Genomic DNA, 20,524 nt, shown 5'->3' with positions numbered 1-20,524 from the left:
TTTTGCATTCTCTCCTCTGCTATCATTCATCTTCTATTTACACCTTCAGTCCATTGCAATTAACAAGCCTTTATCATCACCTCTCAACCTGCATTACCACTCATGTCATTCCACCTCTCCGTCTCCACCCTGTTATAGTCCCTTTGTTTTCTCCACCTCACCTTTGGGTGGGGGGAGGGGTTTGGAAATTAGAATTAGAAATCCCGAATGGAAGGTGTAATTTTACTGATGGCAAACTGATGTTTATACAAAAGCGTAATTAGCATTTTAATTTATAAATTTGACAATTAAGGAATTTGATTTGTGGTAGTCCAAGGAGAAATGAAAATGGATGCACAGTGTTAATGATTATGGAGCTCTGAGAGTCAAAAAATTGTATTCGTGCCTGTGCCACCTTGGTTTGGCCTGATTTGGGTTCTAGAATTGAGGAAAATCACCTCTCCTCTGCCATGGACACCCCATCCTGCTTTAATTCCTTTATGTTTCTGCTACCAGATCACTAACCATTGATAGTGTGTTGATTGTGAATACATTGGAGCTTATCTTCACTGCCTTCAATAACCATATTATCAAGGAGCCACAGACCTACTGACACCCAATGGAGACTTCTGGAAATTTATTCTTGGTAATATTTAGCATGCAAATATTTAATGGTTTTTTTTGGTAGTGTAGCAAGGCAACACCTCATTTAAAATTAAACTAATTAACTCCTGTATTAAAATAGTAACTAAAGCAATATCAGTCAACCCATTGACACCATCAACAGTAGTGTGTGGATTTACTCATTCATTAAGGGTCATGGTCCCAACCACAATGAGTTCTTCAGACCCTTGAATCGGGCTTCATGAGCTGAATTACAGAATATAAGAGGCTGTTTAAGAGAAACAATTCACTAAATGATTCAGAGCAACACACAAGGTGTGCCCTCCACGAAAGCAAACATCCCTGCTCCTCTACGCAAGGGGGCCCACAGTCTCCTTGGACAGGCAGCATAATGATTTGTGGATGGTAATTGCTTCTGGCAAAAAAAAACACTGCTGGATGATGCTTTCTGCATGGCTGCTACGAGGATAGGCAAACTTTCTACCAAAATTCTTTCATGATCCGTAAGCTTGCCGTTGGTTTGAATCATCCATCATTGCATGCGCCTCATAACCAGTGTTTGCATTCTTTTTTCCTCTCTTTCTCTTTTTTCTTTTCAGATGTTTCAGCCCATCATTTTGCTCATTCTCATTTTGGTTCTGTTTTCATCACTCTCTTATGCCACTGTGTTTAAGTTGGTTTTCCTTTTCACGCTTTTCTTTGTCTTGTAGTTTTTTAGTCGTCTACTATACCCATTTTTGTTTTTTTTTATTTCCCCCTCTGTCCTTTGTCGTTTTTGTTAAATCGTCCATGCACTCAACAGTCCAAACTGAGGGATCAGCCAGAATGGCAGCTAGTCCCCGAACACACACAAGAGCAAGAGACCCTTCAAAATCGAGGCGCAATGGACCAAAGCCGCAAAGCTGATGGAGACTACAAAGTTTATGGAATGGAAGGCAAGAACTGCTTCAGTCCAGAGGTAACTAATGATGTTAGCATTTAGCATGCAGTTCATGTTTTTAGGGAGCCAACCCTGAGTAACCAGGGAAATACGGAATTGACTTCCCATTGAGAGGGAATTAATTCAAATCCCTGTGATACATGAAATTAACACTTGAGATTGTGCATTAAGGCTCACTTTGCCAATTTATCCTTGAGTCTCAATAAGCAACAGGACTGTAGAGGATCTCTTTTCATAATTTGCAGTTTTGCATCTCTTCTGCAGTTTTTAAGGTGTTATCTGTGCAACGCATTGGATTAAAACTAAACAATGGAAGTGTGAACATTTATGAATATCCTGGTAGTTTTGCCTCAGTGACCTTTTGGCATAATGTTCATGGAACGCAATTTTTTTTTAAAGAAATGCATGTGGGTGGGGTAGAGTCCACAGAATTATACTTTGCCTGCAGAGGGATTATTGAGGTGAATACCCATTTTATTTTCCTTGTAGTCAAAGTCTGTTGGGTTTGTTGTCTCCTAGGGGACAAGGAAGAAAATAGAATATTCTGAAACTAAAACCAAAAGAAAAATTACACATGGCCTCAAATCAGGCCAGAGTAGAGACAGAAACCTGTGAAAGAAAATGAAACATCTCCCAAGGGTGGGAATTAAACATGCTGACTCTGCGGTCTGTATTTATTCTTCAAGCACAATATGAGGTAGTGGCCTGCACATTTGTAGCTCTAATTCATAGAAATAGATTCTTTTTTGCTATTTCTGACATCAAGTTGATTTTGAAAACTTCCTGGTCCTTGAGATTTGTAATCAGCAAAGCATTGTCCCATTCAACCAGATCCACACTGCAATCATGGGGAAAAGACTCATTGGAAATGATCTTTATTCAAAATGAATTTGTGATGGTAGCTTCAAAAGAAGCCTAATTTTTGTGAGTCCAATGTGTGCAAGGTTTCTCATCTTGCAGTGTGCTGTCGGAGAATTGACCCTTATATTTGGATTTGTTAGATCTGTAAAGTCACATGAGTGTACGCACTGAGCAAGTTGTTTATTTTCCTGAAAATTTTGGAAATGCTGCTTATTTGTAGTGCCACAAGATTTAAAAGTTGACATATTTTAAATTAAGCAGTAAGTAACATCACAGAAGCCCGAGGGACAAGGTGGAGCAATACCACTTCAGTCGTCTTAAAAGTAAAACCCTGGTTTGGAAAGAGAAAGTTGTGCTTGACTAACAACCTTCTTTGAAGTTCCACATGAACAGTTACTAATTAAAAGCCACAGGAGTCCTGAGTGGAACAAATGTTAAGAGCTTCAAAAAAACAAGTGCTTTCAGAAGGCTGTTGGAATTGGGGGTGGGGAGAATGGAAGTGGTAATATAGCTAAAGGGGACAGACTGGACAGATTTTGCACTTCTCCAACTGAACTGTATAACACTTTGGGAATTGCACTTTCTAATGCCCTTTTCTTAAAAGCAGAATATTCACCCATTACAATAAACACCATCATAGCTCCCTGTATACTTATTCCCTCTGCCATGTATATTCCACATAAATCCAAGTAACAGTTTTGATTAGAACATTTTAAATTTATTAGCAGGATTGTTTGAGATGATAAGTTTTTTTTAAGTAACACTCAACTCTCAGTAGCAGATCAGTTAAGAGTGTGTTTGACTTTGATGGAACAGGCTGCATCTTTCACCTTTCAACCCCGTTTAATGCATTATTATTTGCAACTACTGAGCTTGATTCCTGATCTAATCTGCGTCAGACACCTTTTTGTTGGGATTTCCCTTTTAGTCTAATACAAAATTGTAACAAGCCAGCTGATCGGTTTCTATACCACGTGTCTCCTGTTGCCATAGCAGCCAGCCATCAGAATGCACAGCTGATTTTGCTGTACCATACGTAAAAATGGTACTTACATTTTTCAGGATTCACAGCTGTTTCTGGAATGTGTTCCCCGCAAAAGTTGAGGGTTTAATCCAGATAGTTCCAATAGTTGAGCCAACACCAATCCACTCCTGATGGGGCTGAAGAGTCTCATTCTTTGGTGGGAATTTTCAAAGGGAAGGTCTTAGGTTAGTCACGCAGGAGGACTGTAAAGCAACTGAAGTTGACAACAGGAGCAGTTTTGATCTTGGTTGAAAGTATAACAAGCATACTAACAGCATCATTTTAAACATAATTTTTCTACATAATAACTGAATTAGTGTAAACCTTTTTTCTGTAATAGGCTGGAGTGGGTGCAGCATGGTTGCCTAGGAATTATACTGGTGCTTAAAGGGCTAAATTATGAGGCTATGTTGTGGGAATTTAGCTTCAGTTTCTTTAAGTATAAGAAGTGATCCCTGATTAAGGATCCAATATGGTAGATGTGGAGATTTCTTTTGTGGGAAATCTAACTGGAGGGAGTCATCAGCTTCAGTTCACAGAATTGTTACAGGGCAGAAGGAGGCCATTCATCCCAGTAAATCCATACCAGTGTAAGAGCAATTCATCTACTCCCACTCTCCACCTTTGCCTTTTCTTCCAGCTCCCTTCTGAATGCGACAGTAGAATCTGCCTCCATTACTACATTCTAGAATCTAACCACTCACTATGTAAAAGAATTTTTCCTTGGCAAAAGTAAATCAATATTGACAATCACCTTAATGTTTTGTCCACTAATTCTTGATCCCTCTGCAATAGTGAAGAGTCTCCCTCTCTGTCTCTCCCTCTCCGTCTCTCCCTGTCTTTTTCTACTCTGCCATGGTTTTAAATACTTTTTTATCAGAAAACCCTCTTCAACACCTTTGCTCCAAGCAAAACAACCCCAAATTCTTCTGTCTGTGCCCTCAAAACTGAAGCCCCTTATCCCTAGAATCAAGAACTAGGTGATTCAGGAGTAAAACAAGACAGTTTTTCTTTTTCAGATAAAGGGCAATAGACATTTGGAACTCTTCCCCCTAGAAACCAAGGGTTGAAGATTTCAAGATAAATGGAAAGTGACAGGATTAAGAAATATAGATCAAAAGCAGGAAAAAGAAATTGAAGAGAAGAAGTGTCATGATTTGCTCCTTTCCCTGTGACTTAATTCTCCATTGACAACCATTAGATACTAACTTTGGAACATCCTAAACATGTGTAACGTCTTGTGTGAATCAAAGGGGAACCCACCTAGGGCAGTGATTGGCCAACAAGGTCTGCAGCTTGGAGCAAACAGAAGGCTGGTTGTACACACCTGCTTAAGGAATGGGGCATAGATAAACTGAGCAACTACAGGCCAATCAGCCTCGTATCATAGGTGGAGAAACATTTAGAAATGTATCTAAAATATCATTATATGGGATTTGGACCAATAATTGAAAATCATCTGGGATTTGTTCAAGTTAAATTGTGTTTAACTAATTAGATGTTGACTTTACAAGTTTGCTTTATGGATTTTAAAAAAACATTTGACAAAATACCACATAAAAGCCTTGTTAGCAAAATGAAAGCTTGTGGGATTAAATGTAGCGCGATTATATGGACAAAAAGTTTTGGTGAGTGGTTGTTTATGAGTCTAGAGGGAAGTATGAAATAGTTTTCTCTGGAGAATATATGTTAATGACGTATTTGGATATACAGGGAATAATTCCAAAGGCTTTTAGATGATATGATCCTCGGAAGTATGACAAACAATGAGTCATTTAACAGCAGGCATTAGGCAGACATGGACAGATGCATAGTAGATGAAGTTTAATACAAGTGATGGAAGTGTAAAGTGATGGAAAAATGAAGAGAGAAAATATGACCTAATTTATTAAATTTTAGGAAGGGAGAAGCATAGGGTGTAAATATATCTTTGAAGACTGCAGGATAATTTGAGAAGGCTATTAAAACGTCTTTGGGAACCTTGAAATTATTATTAGAAAGGTAGATTGGTTCGGCTGAAATATTATATCTGCTTATAGGCACCACATTTTGGAAAAGGCTTGTAGAGGATGCAGAAAAGTGCTACTGGACTGGTACTAAGAACAGGAATCTTTAGTTAAATGGAGAGACTGGTAAAGTTGTGGTTGATCTACTGGGGCAGACAAGATTAAGAGGAGATTCGGTAGAGGCATTCACAATCGAGAAATTTTTTAATGAGAAGAGACTTGCTGGCAAAGCCAACATTTATTCATGGAGTTATACAGCATGGAAACAGGCCCTTCGGCCCAATTTGTTCATGCTGACCAAGATGCCTATCTAAACTAATCCCACTTGCATGTGTTTGGCCCATGTCCCTCTAAACCTTTCCTATCCATGTACCTGTCCAAATGTTTTTTAAACCTTGTCATTGTACCTGCCTCTACCATTTCCTCTGGCAGCTCGTTCTGGATACCCACCATCCTCCGGTCCCGTTTAAATCCTTCCCTTCTCACCTTAAATCTATGCCCTCTAGTATTAGACTCCCCTGGGGGAGAAAAAAAGACTGACTATTTACCCTATCTATGTCCCTCATAATTGTATAAACCTTTATACGATCACCCCTCAGACTCCTTCACGCCAGGGAAAACAGTACCACCCTATCCAGTCTCTCCTTGTAACTCAAGCCCTTCAGTCCAGAAAATATCCTTGTGTATCTATTCTGCACCCTCTCTAGCTCAATCATTCAAATAGTATTGTGTGGACCAGAGGTCCACACAATACTCAAAGTGCAGTCTAACCAACATCTTGTACAACGATTTGCCTATCCCAATTTATTCTTGAAAAGCAGGTGATCAGTCTTCTTAAACCACCAAGGTGGACCTGCTCTCCCTGGAACAGAGACATTTAAGGGGAAAATTACTATTGTTTTTTGAAATTGATGTGTTTTTACAGTAAAATGTGTTTCTGCTAACAGAAAGGTTGTTATCAGAGTACATATATTTAAGACACTTGGCTAAAGAGCCTGGGATGAGGTTAATTGGTTCAGAGTATACTGGTTACAATCATGTCCTAAGCAACTTCAAGAGTAACATTTTGTAGAGAATTGGACAAATTCTTGAAGGAAAATAAGATTACGGGATATGAATGAAGAGCAGAGAAGTGGAACAAATTGGATAGCTCTACCAAAAACCTGGCATGGGCACAGTGGAACAAATGGCCTCTTTGCTTGCTGTATCATTCTAGGACCTAGAGAAAGAAAATAGAGAAAAAATACAGCAATTACAGGGATGTTCAAGATCACAGAGGAAGGGTGGAGAGGGACCAAGTGAGCCTGGAATAATTATCCAAATGAGGTGAAACAGACAACCTGTTCAACAAGAGATATTGGTCATCTTTGTGCTGCCACTCTATTCTGCACTGTGAATCTCTGCAGTTGAAGCTCTCTACATATGGAGTCTGCTGATGAGCAAAAGATTTGGAGTAACACAGATACGAGACTACAGATGCTGGAATCTGAAGCAAAAAACAAACTGCTGGAGGAACTCAGCGGGTTAGGCAGCATCAGGCCAAACATCGACCATTCTGTTGCCTCCACAGATGCTGCTTGTCCTGTTGAGTTCTTCCAGCAGTTTGCTTTTGGCTTGTGAGTGAAAGCAGTTGTGGTGCTACGGCAATTTGCCTTGGATCAAATTTCTTATTGGGAAAGCCAGTGAAAATGTTTGTTATATTAAAAGCTGATTGAGTGCTTGGACTTAAATTTCTCCTGCTCAGGCTTTATTTTGAAGATTTTATCTGGGTCAAAGAAATGAGAGATTTTTATTTTAGATTTTACAATCACAGGCTATGGGTAATGTCCACAAGTAGCAACTTCATGATCACCTTTGCAAGAACTGATGAATCTTTGAGCAGATGTTCTCTTGCAGGGATATTTATTTATGTGGCTTGAACTGAACTTGTTCCCTTGTCCCACTAAACAGCTCAGGGAGCCCCATGTTTTACCAGAGCAGAATCTATCTGTTCAAGAACTACAGGTTCGGCTAGAACAGGAAAGACAGCTTCGAGAGGATGAAAATGAAAAATTCACCAGCAAGATTCTTCAGGTGGGTTCAATCATTTTCTGAGATGGATTATGGATTAATGCAAGATGCTCAGAGCAACTTGTAGTATAAAATGTGGTATCCTCACAGAATGTTGTAGAACCATATAATCCCAAATTTCATTTTTGGTCGCTACTATTTTGGCTATTCACAGTTCGGTCAATAATTGGATCATCACCATTGTTTCTGGTGCTCCTTCAGTGAGGAAGAAATTCTGTATTTGACTGTGATCTCATCTGGAAAGAGTATGTGTGGACATTGGTTGGAGAGTTTACTGGTTCACAAACAAAGAATGATAGTTTGGCTGAGGAATCAGAGGGCAGCCAACGCCCATAGAACAATAAACCAGCAGAAGATGTGGGTTAAAAATCAGGATGGTTTGGAGGGAATGGTATTTCTTATTCAGGAGCATATGCAGGGTACTTTGGTACTGTCACTGAATACAAAGTTCCTGGCCAAAATGTGGCTCATGAGCTTCATTATTCTGGGCCCTAGCATGTGTTCTTTCTTCTAGCCTGTGAATTTCGTGTCTGTCACGAACCAGCAACAAAAGAAACACACTGAGCATGATTTAGTGTTAAAAACTATTTTATTAATTACTACTTATGATAATACGTAAAATAAAAGTAAAAATGTTAGTATGTTAGAATTCAAAAATGTTAAACCTCGAACGTTAACCCCAAAACTAAACTCTTCGTGTGTGTGTGTGACAAAGTCCAAAACTCCCAGTTCCGGAATGGTTCTTAAAGTTCAGTTCCGCAAGCCATAAGGTGAAACATGAGCAAGGGCTTCTTCAACAACCACCGTTGTCTGAAGATAAGACGTAGATGTAGAAAAACAGAGAGAGAGTAAATACGAAATCCAAATGTTCCACGATGGAACCCAAACGACACTTCAGTGTTTACTCGGTAGTGACTTCCTCACCCCGAAAAGCATCCGAACCGTGGTCGTCCACACACAAATACCTGTTTCCTTCTACAGGTCAGCAACAAAGTGAACTCCACCGGATTACTTCCAACTTCCATACATGGATTTCAGTGGCAGACACAGTTATAGTTTCTCATCCATCGATAGAGAAAACTAGCAGGCTGGTGTCTCTCTCCCTTCTCTCTCTCTCTCTCTCCTTCTTCTTCTCTCTTCAACAACGTCATTACGTCCTTTATCTTCTATTGATGTAAGCACGCCCCACACACACATACACACACACACTCTATCTTAAAGGGACTTTCACTGAGTCCGTAACATGTCTTACAAGTGCCTAAGGTTCCCAGAACTAAAGGCTGTTCCCTGATTGTTAGGTTTGGATCAATGATGAAGTAGCTTGACCTGTCCAGGCCAAGAAATTTTACAGAGGTGAAGGATTTCTCTCACACTCCTTTATGAGGAAAAGCCTAGACTGCACTTTGTACTCCCAACAGTGCACTTGAGATTAAGAGTTCATATTGGTCATGCTTATGTTTTCAAGTCCTATTTGAGCCATAGTATGTGAATTATTTGAACGTGGCATGGTAATTTAAGCCAGCATGCAAGGAACTGGTGACTTTAGGCCTGTGGTTCCCCATCTCTGCACCACTGGGGATTTCCTCGCCTCATAACTTGGTCTGTTGTAGTCCAGTTGAAAGAGATTGATTGTTGCAGTTAGTTAACAAGTCCATTACTGCTGCATTAGGATGACAATAAGCAAACTCAATGGCCTTGATCTTTTCATGTCTCACATTTACTATGTTGTGAGGATGGAGGGGCTCAGAAGGTATGCATGTGAACCATTCTTTGGGATAAAGAACAGAAGGGTGAAGGCTGTGTGAGGGAAAGGAGAAGAGAATGAGGCATGAAGTAATGTGAAATGTTGGGAAAGGGATAACCATGCTCCAAGGAAAGTAGTTAAGCTACTGAATAAAGTTATGATTAGTTTCCCTGTTCTGAATTGCCAGTCATGACATTGATAGCATGTGGAGATGCCATGGGAAATCTCTAACCTGGACAACAGCACATTGTTCTTGAAAGTTAAAGGGGAGCTTTGCTTCAAGACAAAGTAATGTGGTTAAACAGAAATTTGCTCCACTTGCATACTGTAAAAAGACAAATAGCTCAAAAGCCCAGGAATAGACATAGAAACGTAGAAAAACTACAGCGCAATTCAGGCCCTTTAGCCCACAAAGCTGTGCCGAACATGTCCCTACCCTAGAAATTACTAGGCTTACCTATAGCCCCCTATTTGGTCATGACTGTAGAAGTGTTTTTATAACTTAGCAACCAACTATGATTTGGAATGCATTCACTAAACTCGTGGTCCAAGTTGATTCACTGGTAATTTTCAAAAGGATTGCAGATATATGCTTAGAAGCCACATAATTTGTGCTCAACAGGGAGGAACACTGGAGTGACGGTAATTAGCTTTATCAAAGAGATGAGCAGTAGTCCTCTCTGCTACTCGGTTGGGTAAATAAGATTCAACAGCTAGGTCACAGCAGGTCTTTTCAATTATGTTGTGTAGAAGTCTGCAGTTGTGTGGGCTTCCCTGATGGCCAGGGAGAAATAATTTCTTGTCTTTCCAACTGCATTTCTGAGGAAGGATTGTTGTGTAGCCAGAAAAGTTGTTTGTGATAGATGTACAGTAAACACTTCCAGAGAATTTCAGCTCTGATACAAAATGAATAATTGTCATTTTGCTATGAGCCAAGATTCTTTGCAGAATTCCATGGACACTGTCTTGTCACCCTTTCCACTCTCACCAAATAAACGTGTGGCAACTGGTTTCCTCCAAGCGTGAGAAACTAAAAAGCACTGAAGTGGATGCCATCATGAAGACTTCTAGAGATCAGAAACATCTATACCAAGCATGCAGAGGAATTTAAATTTTAATGCTTTTGGTAAAGGTGCAGTAAAATATCTTCACTGTGTACATAAGTATCTGTGCACATGTTCTTAATCTGATTAATGATTAATTGGAGCGCCTGTTGCCCTTCCCGGCTTCCCCTTCCTCCCACAGCACATGCCCTTTCATGTGGGAAGTAGATGCAGATTTATCAGGAGACTTTTAAAATTGCCTTGAAAACAAATAAGGTCCCTTGACAAAATGTGATAATTATTTTGTGCAATAAACGTTGCTTAATTTCTAGAATATAATGTAATTAACCTAATAACTCCTTTGCTAACAAAGATCTTTTAAGTCTTGCCAGCTGAGTTCATTGGGCAAGGATGACTTGAGGCATTTTCTTCTGGTTCAAATGCATTGATGATTGGAAGCATATTTTTAGATGTTTGCAAAGTGTGGTGTATAATTGTATACAGTACTTTATTCAAGATCTGATTAATGGTGAGCAATGCAATGGGTTGGAATACAGGACTAAATTACGCAGCAGTTGATGAAAAGTTTTCTGTGCCCACTAAGGAAGACGGCAACATAGTGGGTTAGTTTACAGCCTTTTCACACTTTGGCATCGATACATTTTCAAGTCTAACTGGCAACTAGAAACTCATCCCTTTTGGCAATCTCAGTGTATTTTGGCCGTGTTACCCAGTTTTGATTGGGGGGTGGGGGAAGGGCAGGAAATCCACAGGATGTAGATGTCCAGTTGGCAAAGGACTAGCAAACATCCAGCTGTTGGTGCAGTAGATATAGTTGTCCCTCTGCTTAAATCCAAAATAGACATGATGTTAAGACAGTATAGCCCTGGGTTATTTGTTGCCTGGAAGTACTTGATGCTGATATTGGGTAGAAAGATCTGTAAAGTCTTATAAGAGGTTTAAAAATCATGAGAGGTATAGATAAGGTAAAAAGCTGCAGTCTTTTCCCCAGGGCACAGGAGAACAAAACTAGAAGGCATAGGTTTAAAGTGAGAAGGGAAAGATTTAAAGGGAATTTGAGCAGCAACTTACTCACAAAGAGAGTGGTCAGTATATGGAAGGAACTGCCAGAGGAAATGGTAGAGGCAGGTACCATTACAACATTTAAAAGTCATTTGGACAAGTACATGCATAGGAAAGGTTTTGAGGGATATGGGCCAAACGCAAGCAAGTGGGACTAGCTCAGTTAGGCAACTTGGTTGGCATGGCTGAGTAGGGCTGAAAGGCCTGTTTTCTGTGCTGCATAGCTCTATTTGCCCTATTCTCAATCCTTGATGAGACAAAAATGTGTGCACCATCATTAACTAAATGCTGAGTTTAAACTATTTACCATCACTTCCATTTTTTTTAATTGAAAGTATTGTCAATTAATTTTAAATTAGCATTTAGTTTGAAAATAATCTCTAAATGATGTTTATTTTGAGTGTGTGTGTGATTGTGGGGGTAGAGGTGTGTGCCAAAGTGTGGAATAACATCTAGGTTTTTCATTAGATCCTTATGTAAATCTTGAAGATTTATTATATTTGCATATTAAGCTTTAGGTTCTATTAAATCTACAGCGCTGGTAATAATATTTCTTTGTTCCGCTATTTGTCATGCAACAGATTGAAGAGGAAAACCAGAAGAACCTGCTCAGGAAAGATTATGAAGTGCAAAGCCTAAACCTGCAGAACAGGCTAGAGCAAAAGTCTTGGAGTCACGAGAGGACACTGCTACTGCAGGAGATGAGAATGTTCAAACACAACACCTTTCTGTTCTACGTCAAACTCAAATGGTTGCTCAAGCACTGGCGGCAAGGCAAAAAAGTAGAGTATGGTGGGGAGGACATATTGGAGGTAGGCTCAACATTATCAACCTTCAATGTACTTCCTTTTCAGAGATTCTAGTTTATTGAATTATAAGTGAGATAAATAGTCAAAATTATATGGGCATTATTTTTAATCTGTTGCTGTACTCTAAGTAGAAAGGCAAAATTCTGCTGGAAATCTGATACCGAAGCAGACAAATGAAAAGAGAAAAATTGATCTGACATTTTATAAGAACCAACAAAATTTAATTAAAACAAGCTTTAAGATGCAGAGAAAACAGAAAAGCAACAAAAGAAAAGATCTTTGATTGCATAGAAAGTAAAAGAAATTAAATGACAAAGAGGTGATAGTACAAGGTGAAAGAGTGGTGATGGGACAGACAAAGATTAAAGATCATTCTAGTTAACCAATCCATAATTATGATTTTGGAAGTGAATACAATCCAGCTCTGATCTTAAATAAATGATGCCGCTTTCTAACGTGAATCCCAATTGTAATTTTATGATGCAACAAGGAGATGGCAACTTGACCAATCATGTGGTACCATCTGAAAATGTGTGGTAAGGTATTATGGATACAATGCTGATATAGCATTGGACACCTGTTTTTCATTCCAACAAGCAATCTAACGAACAAGAAAAAGTGCACTTTAAGTACCTGTCCAAGTATTTCATACTGTTATGCTCTATGCCATAAGATTAAACATTTATCTAAATTATTTCATTGCTTTGAGCCATTTTTCAAGTCGTGGTGACCACTAATTCACTGATAATTCAGAGTCTCCAGGCAACCAGATTGTGAAAGTAGCCTTTATAATCTAGGCCAGCTTCACAGAGCAGCTATACTGGTCCTGATTTGATGAACAACAGTGTACAAGAATTCAACAATCTGTAGATCAGACCAGATGGAAAAAGGAGGCTAGATCTTTATTAGCATGTCACCTCCTTTCACTCTTGGATGTTGCTTCTGGAAGGAAAATGTTAGCTTTTGGTGATGTTCAAAGATTTTTCCACCTCTATATAAATGTTTGTGCTTAAAACATTTAATAGTTGTTTAACAAGCAATAATATGTTTTTCAGCTTGAACAGATTGAAAGCCTGCCTGAATTTAACATGCTTCTTGAACAGACAGAGCTGGACCTTGACCAAGAGGACAGTGGCTATGTGCTGACTGAATACTCCCAACTTTCCCCTTCAGAGAGTGATGACTACAGGCCTCAGCTACAGACAAAAGAGTTACTACAGCACCAGAAGCAGGTGTGTCACTAGTTCGCTGTATTGTATCCTTACTCCTTAAGAAATTTCCCCCACCATCCAATTCTCTATTAAAGTTGGTATTTTTATATTTGTTTTCAAAAAGAACCAGCAGATGTGTGTAAAATGAATAAAACTAAACCTGCATTTTTCTATAAAGTGAACTGCAGTACTTTTTAAAAATTAAATTCTTTAACTGTGCATCATTGAAAGTGTATCCCAACCGGTGTTTCCATGATCTTGTTTGAGTTCTGTTACCTTCTTTACAGTGACCAGCAAGTTGTCTTAATCGTGAAATCATTGAACTTTACTGCACTGAAGGAGGCTGTTCATGCCCATGCTAGGCAAAAAATCAAGCTATTTAGGTTTCTCCTTCCTAGTTGTTTGTCAATATCCTGGTAGCCCAAAGCTCCTTAAGCACATCCCTTAAATATGATGAGGATTTCCACCCCTCAACCCTTTCAGGCAGAGTTCCAGACACTAAGCACTTGTTGGAGAAAAAAAAGAAATTCCTCAGCTCCCCTCTAGTATTTAGACAAATCACATAATTCCGCCAACGGAAATACATTCTCTCTGTTCATTCTGTCTCAGTCTGTAACGGTTTTATACACCTCAAATACTTAATTCTTCCTTGTTCCAAAGAAAACATTCAAACCTAGTCAATCTCTCATCTTAATTCTGCAGCCCTGACATTTTCATTTATCCTCTCTGCACTTTCTCTAGTGCAATCACATCCTTCCTGGAGTGGGGTGATCAGAAATGTGGCCTAACTAGTGATTATAGAGTGCTAGGTTGAGCTCTTGCACTCTTATTCTGAGCCTCAGTTGATAAAGACAAGTATACCACCTTATCTGCCTGTCCTGTTACCTTAAAGAATCAATGCACATGCACCTCAAGATCCTCCTGTTTCTCTACACTTTTTAATATGCTACCATCTATTGCCTTTTCCCCTGCTTTGTCTTAGTATTCCATTTATATACACATTCCATATTCCATGGCTACATTCTATGAGTTTGGTTCATATTGCTTTCATTTTGTGATTTTTTTTTTCCAAAATACCATCATCAGGAGACTTTAGAAAGTAACTGCAACAAAGCAGGATGACGTGCGACTGCCTGTCCTGTTTGGAATCCAGTTTAGGAGGAATATGAGACGTGAACTCTGCTCTGTGGAGTGTGCTGTAGACCTGTGATCCATCAAGTTCTCTGTTACGGTGGTTCCCCTCACATTGTGCCTGGATCCATTGTAAACTAATGGGTAGATGTGCAGATGAATGCATCTTTTGGCGGGGAGGAGGAATCCCAGAAATATCTAGAGACTTGTTTCGTATCATCTTCAGCTAGCAACATGTGGCAGCTGCCAGTGAAGTTCCTGAATGCCAATGCTGTTGACTGCTTCTGACTGTTGATCGAGGAATCCTCACCCTCCAATGTTCTTCATGTGAGCAAAAGCATCAGTTTACAAAGCTTTGGTGAAAAAGCTTTGGAATGCACATGCACTTAACTGGATTGCTCCTGCAGAGAGCTGGCCAGTGCTCAATAGGCCAAGCGGTTTCCTTCCATGTTATAATTCTTTGATTCTACCCAAAGATTCTACCCAAAGCTGTGATCACCCAATGGTTAAGCCACTGGACTAATATTCAGGAGACTGGACTGTTAATCCAGAGGCAAGTTTGCATCTGCAGCTGGGAACTTAATTGGCGTAAATTAAACAGATTAGAAGTGAAAAGCTAGTAACAGTATTGACTATGAAACTGGCAGATTGTTGTTTCTTGAAAAAAAAAGTCCCATCTGGTTTAGCAATGGCCTTTGGGGAAATAAATCTGCCGTCCTTACCCTGTCTGGCCTCTACAGATGACTCCAGACCCATCAATGTAATTGACTCATAACTATTCTCTGTAGTAGCCTAGCAAGTCAGATGTGCTTTTACAATAATGGTCACTGTTAGTGGATTTTTTTTTAACTGCAGATTTGTTTAATTATTTGAATTTAAATTCCACAGCTGCCACAGTGAGATTCTCAGGCCTTAGTGGAGTAACCAACACCAGTAGAACTGATTGCTCAGAAAGATAGAGGAGAATTGGCAGATCTGCTAACAGTGGCGAACATGTCAAATGATGGCAATCAAGGCCTAGAGCTAGTGACTGGTTGCCTTGACGAGGTTGGAGGTGGTGGTTTAGTGGGGGTGGGGGGCTGGCTGGGGTAATAGTTGGCACTACATATTGATGTTTAAAGGCAGGAAAATTAAATAAACACAGTAAAAGATGACAGTTTTTGTCCGAAATTATGCTATGTCATTTAGTTTTGCTGTGGATTTATCCAGAGGAAACCTCGTCTTAGAACATGACATGTATCACTATGGAAACATGAGCAATGACAGACAACTCTTATCAGCTGGTGTGTTGGGTGATTCACAGTCAATAGCCTTCACTACTATTCCTATTATGGTTCATTAAGGAGTATTGAGCTTAGTGGATTTGGTTATTGTTGAATGAAAAAGATAAGTGTTGGAGACTGCCTACTCATTTTCCTGTAGAGAATAGTAAAATATTTTACAGTTGTTGAATATTTAAGGTTTTATGTAAATATATTGGAATGTTTCACAGTGACTGCTGTACGGAACAGCACCATGAGATGGACAGCTATATACTGATAATAAACTATGGAAAAAATACACACTGAGCCATCAGCTTTACAGTGTATTATTTGCAAACTACAATTTTTTAAAAGAAGCATGAAGAATAGCTGAATCTGTCTGACAGTCAGTCCATCAGTGCAGATCACCTGCCATTCCACCCAAGTAGGAATATAATCCAGGTAAAAAGATCCAGAAGTTAGTTCTTTTTAGACATCTGTGTTATGACATTAAGCTGTTTATCATACCTTTGCTCTATCCTCTTGCCCCACTGAACTTATCTCTTCATACCTGAACTCTATCCTGTCTCCTCTTGTCCGGTCCCTTCCCACCTGCATGCCCTCGACCATTTTGACAACTTCCAATTCCCTGGCTCCCACCACCTCATCTTCACTATGGATGTCCAGTCTCTGTCTCTATCCCCCATCAGGAAAGCCTTAAAGTCCTCTGCTTCTTTCTACAAGAAAGATCCGACCAATTCCCCTCTGCCCAACAGTTTCAACTGCCTGGCTGAACCTGTCCTTCTGACTTCAAGCTTTACTTTTTTAGCTCTTTGTTTTTCTTTCCTCTGGTTTGCATTGTTCAGCATTGTTTTTTTTCCTAGACCAACAGAAATAAAACGAAGCCAGGCAGTCTACAGGCAAGGGAGCCATTAATCTATGATTGTGCACCAATTCCATCATCACTGAGGGGGATCCAGTTATGGACAAATACTTTCCTAATGAAAGCCAACTAATCATTTTCTCAGCTTGATTATATAAATGTCTTTCCACTGAGGAGCCTTTTTCAAGAAAAGTTTAAGGAAATTGGGGTTGTTTGCTTTAAGAAGTGACATTGAATACTTGTCTAAATTTCAGTTTTGAAAGTCACAAAGCAAGTTCAAGCATGATTGATCTAAGCAATTGTTCATTATAGTAGAAACTTCAAATACTAAGGGACATTATTAGTATGACAAGAATCATTAATTCACTTAAATACAAAACTTACGGAATAATATGACTGAGAAAGTTCATCTATTCTTCACCGAATGGAGTCATACCTCATACAAAAGAAATTGTTTGTGGTTGTTGGAGGTTAATCATCCCAACCCCAGGACATCACTGCAGAGTTCATCAGGTTAGTGTCCTGGTCCAAGCATCTTTACTTCCATCAATAATCTACCTTCCATCAAAGGCAGAAGTGGGAATGTTCAACATTGAATTCAATTTGCAATTATCAGAGGGAATGAGACATCAGAAGGAAGTTTTTACCCAGAGAGTGGTTGGGGCATGGAATGCACTGCCTGGGGTGGTGGTGGAGGCAGGTACATTGGTCACATTCAAGAGATTGCTAGATAAGCATATGGAGGAATTTAAAATAGAGGGATATGTGGGAGGAAGGGGTTAGATAGTCCTAGGCAAGGTTTAAAGGTCAGCACAACATTGTGGGCCGAAGGACCTGTATTGCGCTGTCTATGATTCTATGAATTCCTCAGCGAATGCAGCAGCCTACACCTGCATGCAGCAAGACCTAGGTAACATTCAAGCACGGGCTGATAAGTGGCAAGTAACACTCATGCTGCAAAAGTCTCCAAGAAAAGCCATCTCCCAGAAAGGAAAGTCTAACTACCTACTATAAACATTCAGTAGCATTATTATTACTGAGTCCCCCACCATGGACATCCTGGAGATAATTGTTGTCTAGAAGGCCAATTAAACAAATACGTTTCTGGGTACAGAAGCAGGTAAGAATCAGGATATCCTGTAGCCGCCTCACCTACCAATAACTCAAAGCCTTTCCACCATTTATAAGCATACGTCAGGTATATGATGAAGCACTCTTCAATTGCTTGGATACATACAGTTCCATCCACACTCCGGAAGATCAACATCATCCAAGATAAAGCTGATACTTCATCCACCACCTAAATGCTCATTTCCACCATTGCTGGTACACAGTGGCTGCAGGGTTTGACATCTATAAAATACACTGATGTTACTCACCTAGGCTACTACTCTAGCATCTACTAAACCCACAATCTCTCCCACCAAAGAGAATGATAGCAGGCACATGGGAACATCACCACCCACAGATGCTCCTGCTAATTGTACATCCTGACTTTTATAATGCCAATCATCTTTGATGGGTATAAATCCTGGAACATTCTACCCAACCACATAGTGGGAGTACCTTTAGCAGAAGGACTGCAGTAGTTCAAGAAGATAACTCACCAGCTCCTTCTCGGGAAAATAGGAATGGCCAATAAATGCTGGTCTTGTCAACGATATCCACGTCCCCAAAAATGAAAAGGTTATAAATAGTCAAATGAACTGAATAGTATGTATCATTCATGCAGGCACCAATATATTAGCAGATTGTATGAGGGGAGATCATCTTCCAGTGGTTCTCTCTTTGCTTTCCTTCTAGTTCTATCTTAATTAGTGCCTAGAAGACATGAGCACAGCCAGAGGAATTGGATTATTTTGGTGCCCAAACAGCTCCCTGTTCCTTAAGTGCTTTCTGTATGAATTTTGCATCCAGTGTCAGCACTGAGGTTTAAACATAATGTGATGAGTCACTCAGTTTTGTAAACCATTGTGCTGAAAATAAACATATAAGTTGGAAAGCCAATATTGTTGAGCATGATTGACATTCAACAGAGGTCATTTCAAGTAATTTGTTGAAAATATTTTGCTTTGCCTGCACTTCTCGGGGTTAAAGTGTGTTGATCGCTTTTCATGTGACCTAACCATATTTGCAAGGATTAAACTGGCATTCACTCAACGCAGTTCAATTGCATGTTGATACAAGTCACAATCTCAATTAATGCTTCCTCCATGTCACTAGGTTAGGAGTTCAAGTCCTAGTCCAGAGATTTGAGCACCATACTTCAGGCTGACTCTCCACTGCACTCACAAAAGATCTTTGCACTGTCAGCCATGCCATTATCACACGAGACATTAAATTGAGCTTCTGCCTACCCTCTCAGGTGGATCGTGGAGTATTACAGCACAGAAACGGGCCCAACCCGGCCATGCCAACCAAGATGTCCTCCTAAGCTGATCCCATTTGCCTGCATTTGACTCATCTACCTCTAAACCTTTCTGATCTATGTACCAGTCCAAATGTCATAGAGTCCTGATGTAGGGTTTCGATCCAAAACATTGACTTGCACCTTTTGCCTCCACAAATGCTGCTTGACCTAGTGAGTTCTTCCAGCATTTTGTTTTTGTTCTGGAGTTCAGCATCTGCAGTCTTCTTTGACCTATGTCATCTTTGTTGACTTCATTGTGTTTCCTTCTGTTTCTATACATGGATAAAGAACAATATCACTCATAATGATAACAGTGTTTTCCTTTGATGAGATGACCTTTTGAAATTAGAAAAATGTTACTATTTGCAGCTAGTTTTTTAAGTAAAAGAAATCTTTACTGTCAACAAGTTAAAAACTACTCAAAAAAAAATACAGCCTCAGTACCTGGTGCCCTGCAACAAATTATCTTGCAATCACTACCACCAGAAACAGAATAAGTTCATTTATTTCATCAACTTTTGCAAAGTACCCCTTACACTTTTGAATGCAAAGGTCATTGTACATACAAATAATTAATGATACGTGAAGCATTGTAATGTGTATCTTTCATAATTTGAGTTATATGCTCCACTTGGATTTGTAGTTTACTTTATAGTGCTTTTTGGGGTTCTTTCTTATTTTCCAGTTTACATCTGACTCATACTGGGTTATGTTGCTATGGAGACAAACAACCCTCCATTGCCTCATCATCATTCATAATAAACAAATGTAAAGAGTATGAGTCAGCGAGTTTGGGTCTGGAAGATCTCAGAACCAAATGTGACTCTGTTCTCACAACACACACCTATTCATCTGCTAGTCACTGGACTGTTTCTGGTGCAGGAGCCCAGAGAGTCTTCATTTCCATTTTCCACCCATCCCAGATTGCAGACCCTGAGACAAATTGCAGATTATTAACTTTTGACTCTTGCCGTTATCAGGAAGCTCTTCTCAGATCAGTAGCTGAGCCAGGCAGGTTCCAGTTCTGTGCACCACATTACCCACAAAGCAGGCATCCACCCCATCTAATTTTGAGAGTTGCTTCATCAATAGCACTTCAACTCTTCCAGTGCATTTTTTCAAAGTTACAGAGAAATTTGGTGATTTACATTATATATACACCACCATATCGAAAGAGAAAAGCAGTTAACTTTAGGCTTTTGCATCACATTTTGAGAATTAGACTCAAAGGATTCTCTTTAACAATGGGAGAAATCCTGTACACTGTTGCACAAGTGAAACTGTGTTTTGTGTTAGAACAGTTCAATTTTGACTGCATTTAACAATGAGGATTGCCTTTACTGCCTCTCTCCAAGAGAGAAAAAAATATCTGAAGTTCCCACAACTGACTCTGGTGCCATGATTGTTGCTGGGGCGTGTGTGTGGATATCAGAGCTTGGACAAGAATAGGCATGGGTAGAGTAAT

The 20,524-nt window shown here is 39.6% G+C and overlaps 1 protein-coding gene across 2 annotated transcripts in view; it reads left to right on the top strand.

Moving 5' to 3' along the window:
• Nucleotides 1-20,524, top strand: part of LOC127574282 (microtubule cross-linking factor 1) — a 166,546-nt gene that overhangs the window by 97,055 nt on the left and 48,967 nt on the right. For both annotated transcript variants that reach the window (XM_052023159.1, XM_052023160.1), the window contains exons 6-9: nucleotides 1,406-1,561; nucleotides 7,385-7,507; nucleotides 11,956-12,186; nucleotides 13,239-13,415. In XM_052023159.1, coding sequence (XP_051879119.1) covers nucleotides 1,406-1,561; nucleotides 7,385-7,507; nucleotides 11,956-12,186; nucleotides 13,239-13,415 — 687 coding nt within the window. The remainder of the gene's footprint in view (nucleotides 1-1,405; nucleotides 1,562-7,384; nucleotides 7,508-11,955; nucleotides 12,187-13,238; nucleotides 13,416-20,524) is intronic.

Source organism: Pristis pectinata, chromosome 9, assembly GCF_009764475.1.
Source record: "Pristis pectinata isolate sPriPec2 chromosome 9, sPriPec2.1.pri, whole genome shotgun sequence".
Taxonomy (NCBI): Eukaryota; Metazoa; Chordata; class Chondrichthyes; order Rhinopristiformes; family Pristidae; genus Pristis; species Pristis pectinata.
This window is presented reverse-complemented; position numbering and strand designations above follow the sequence as displayed.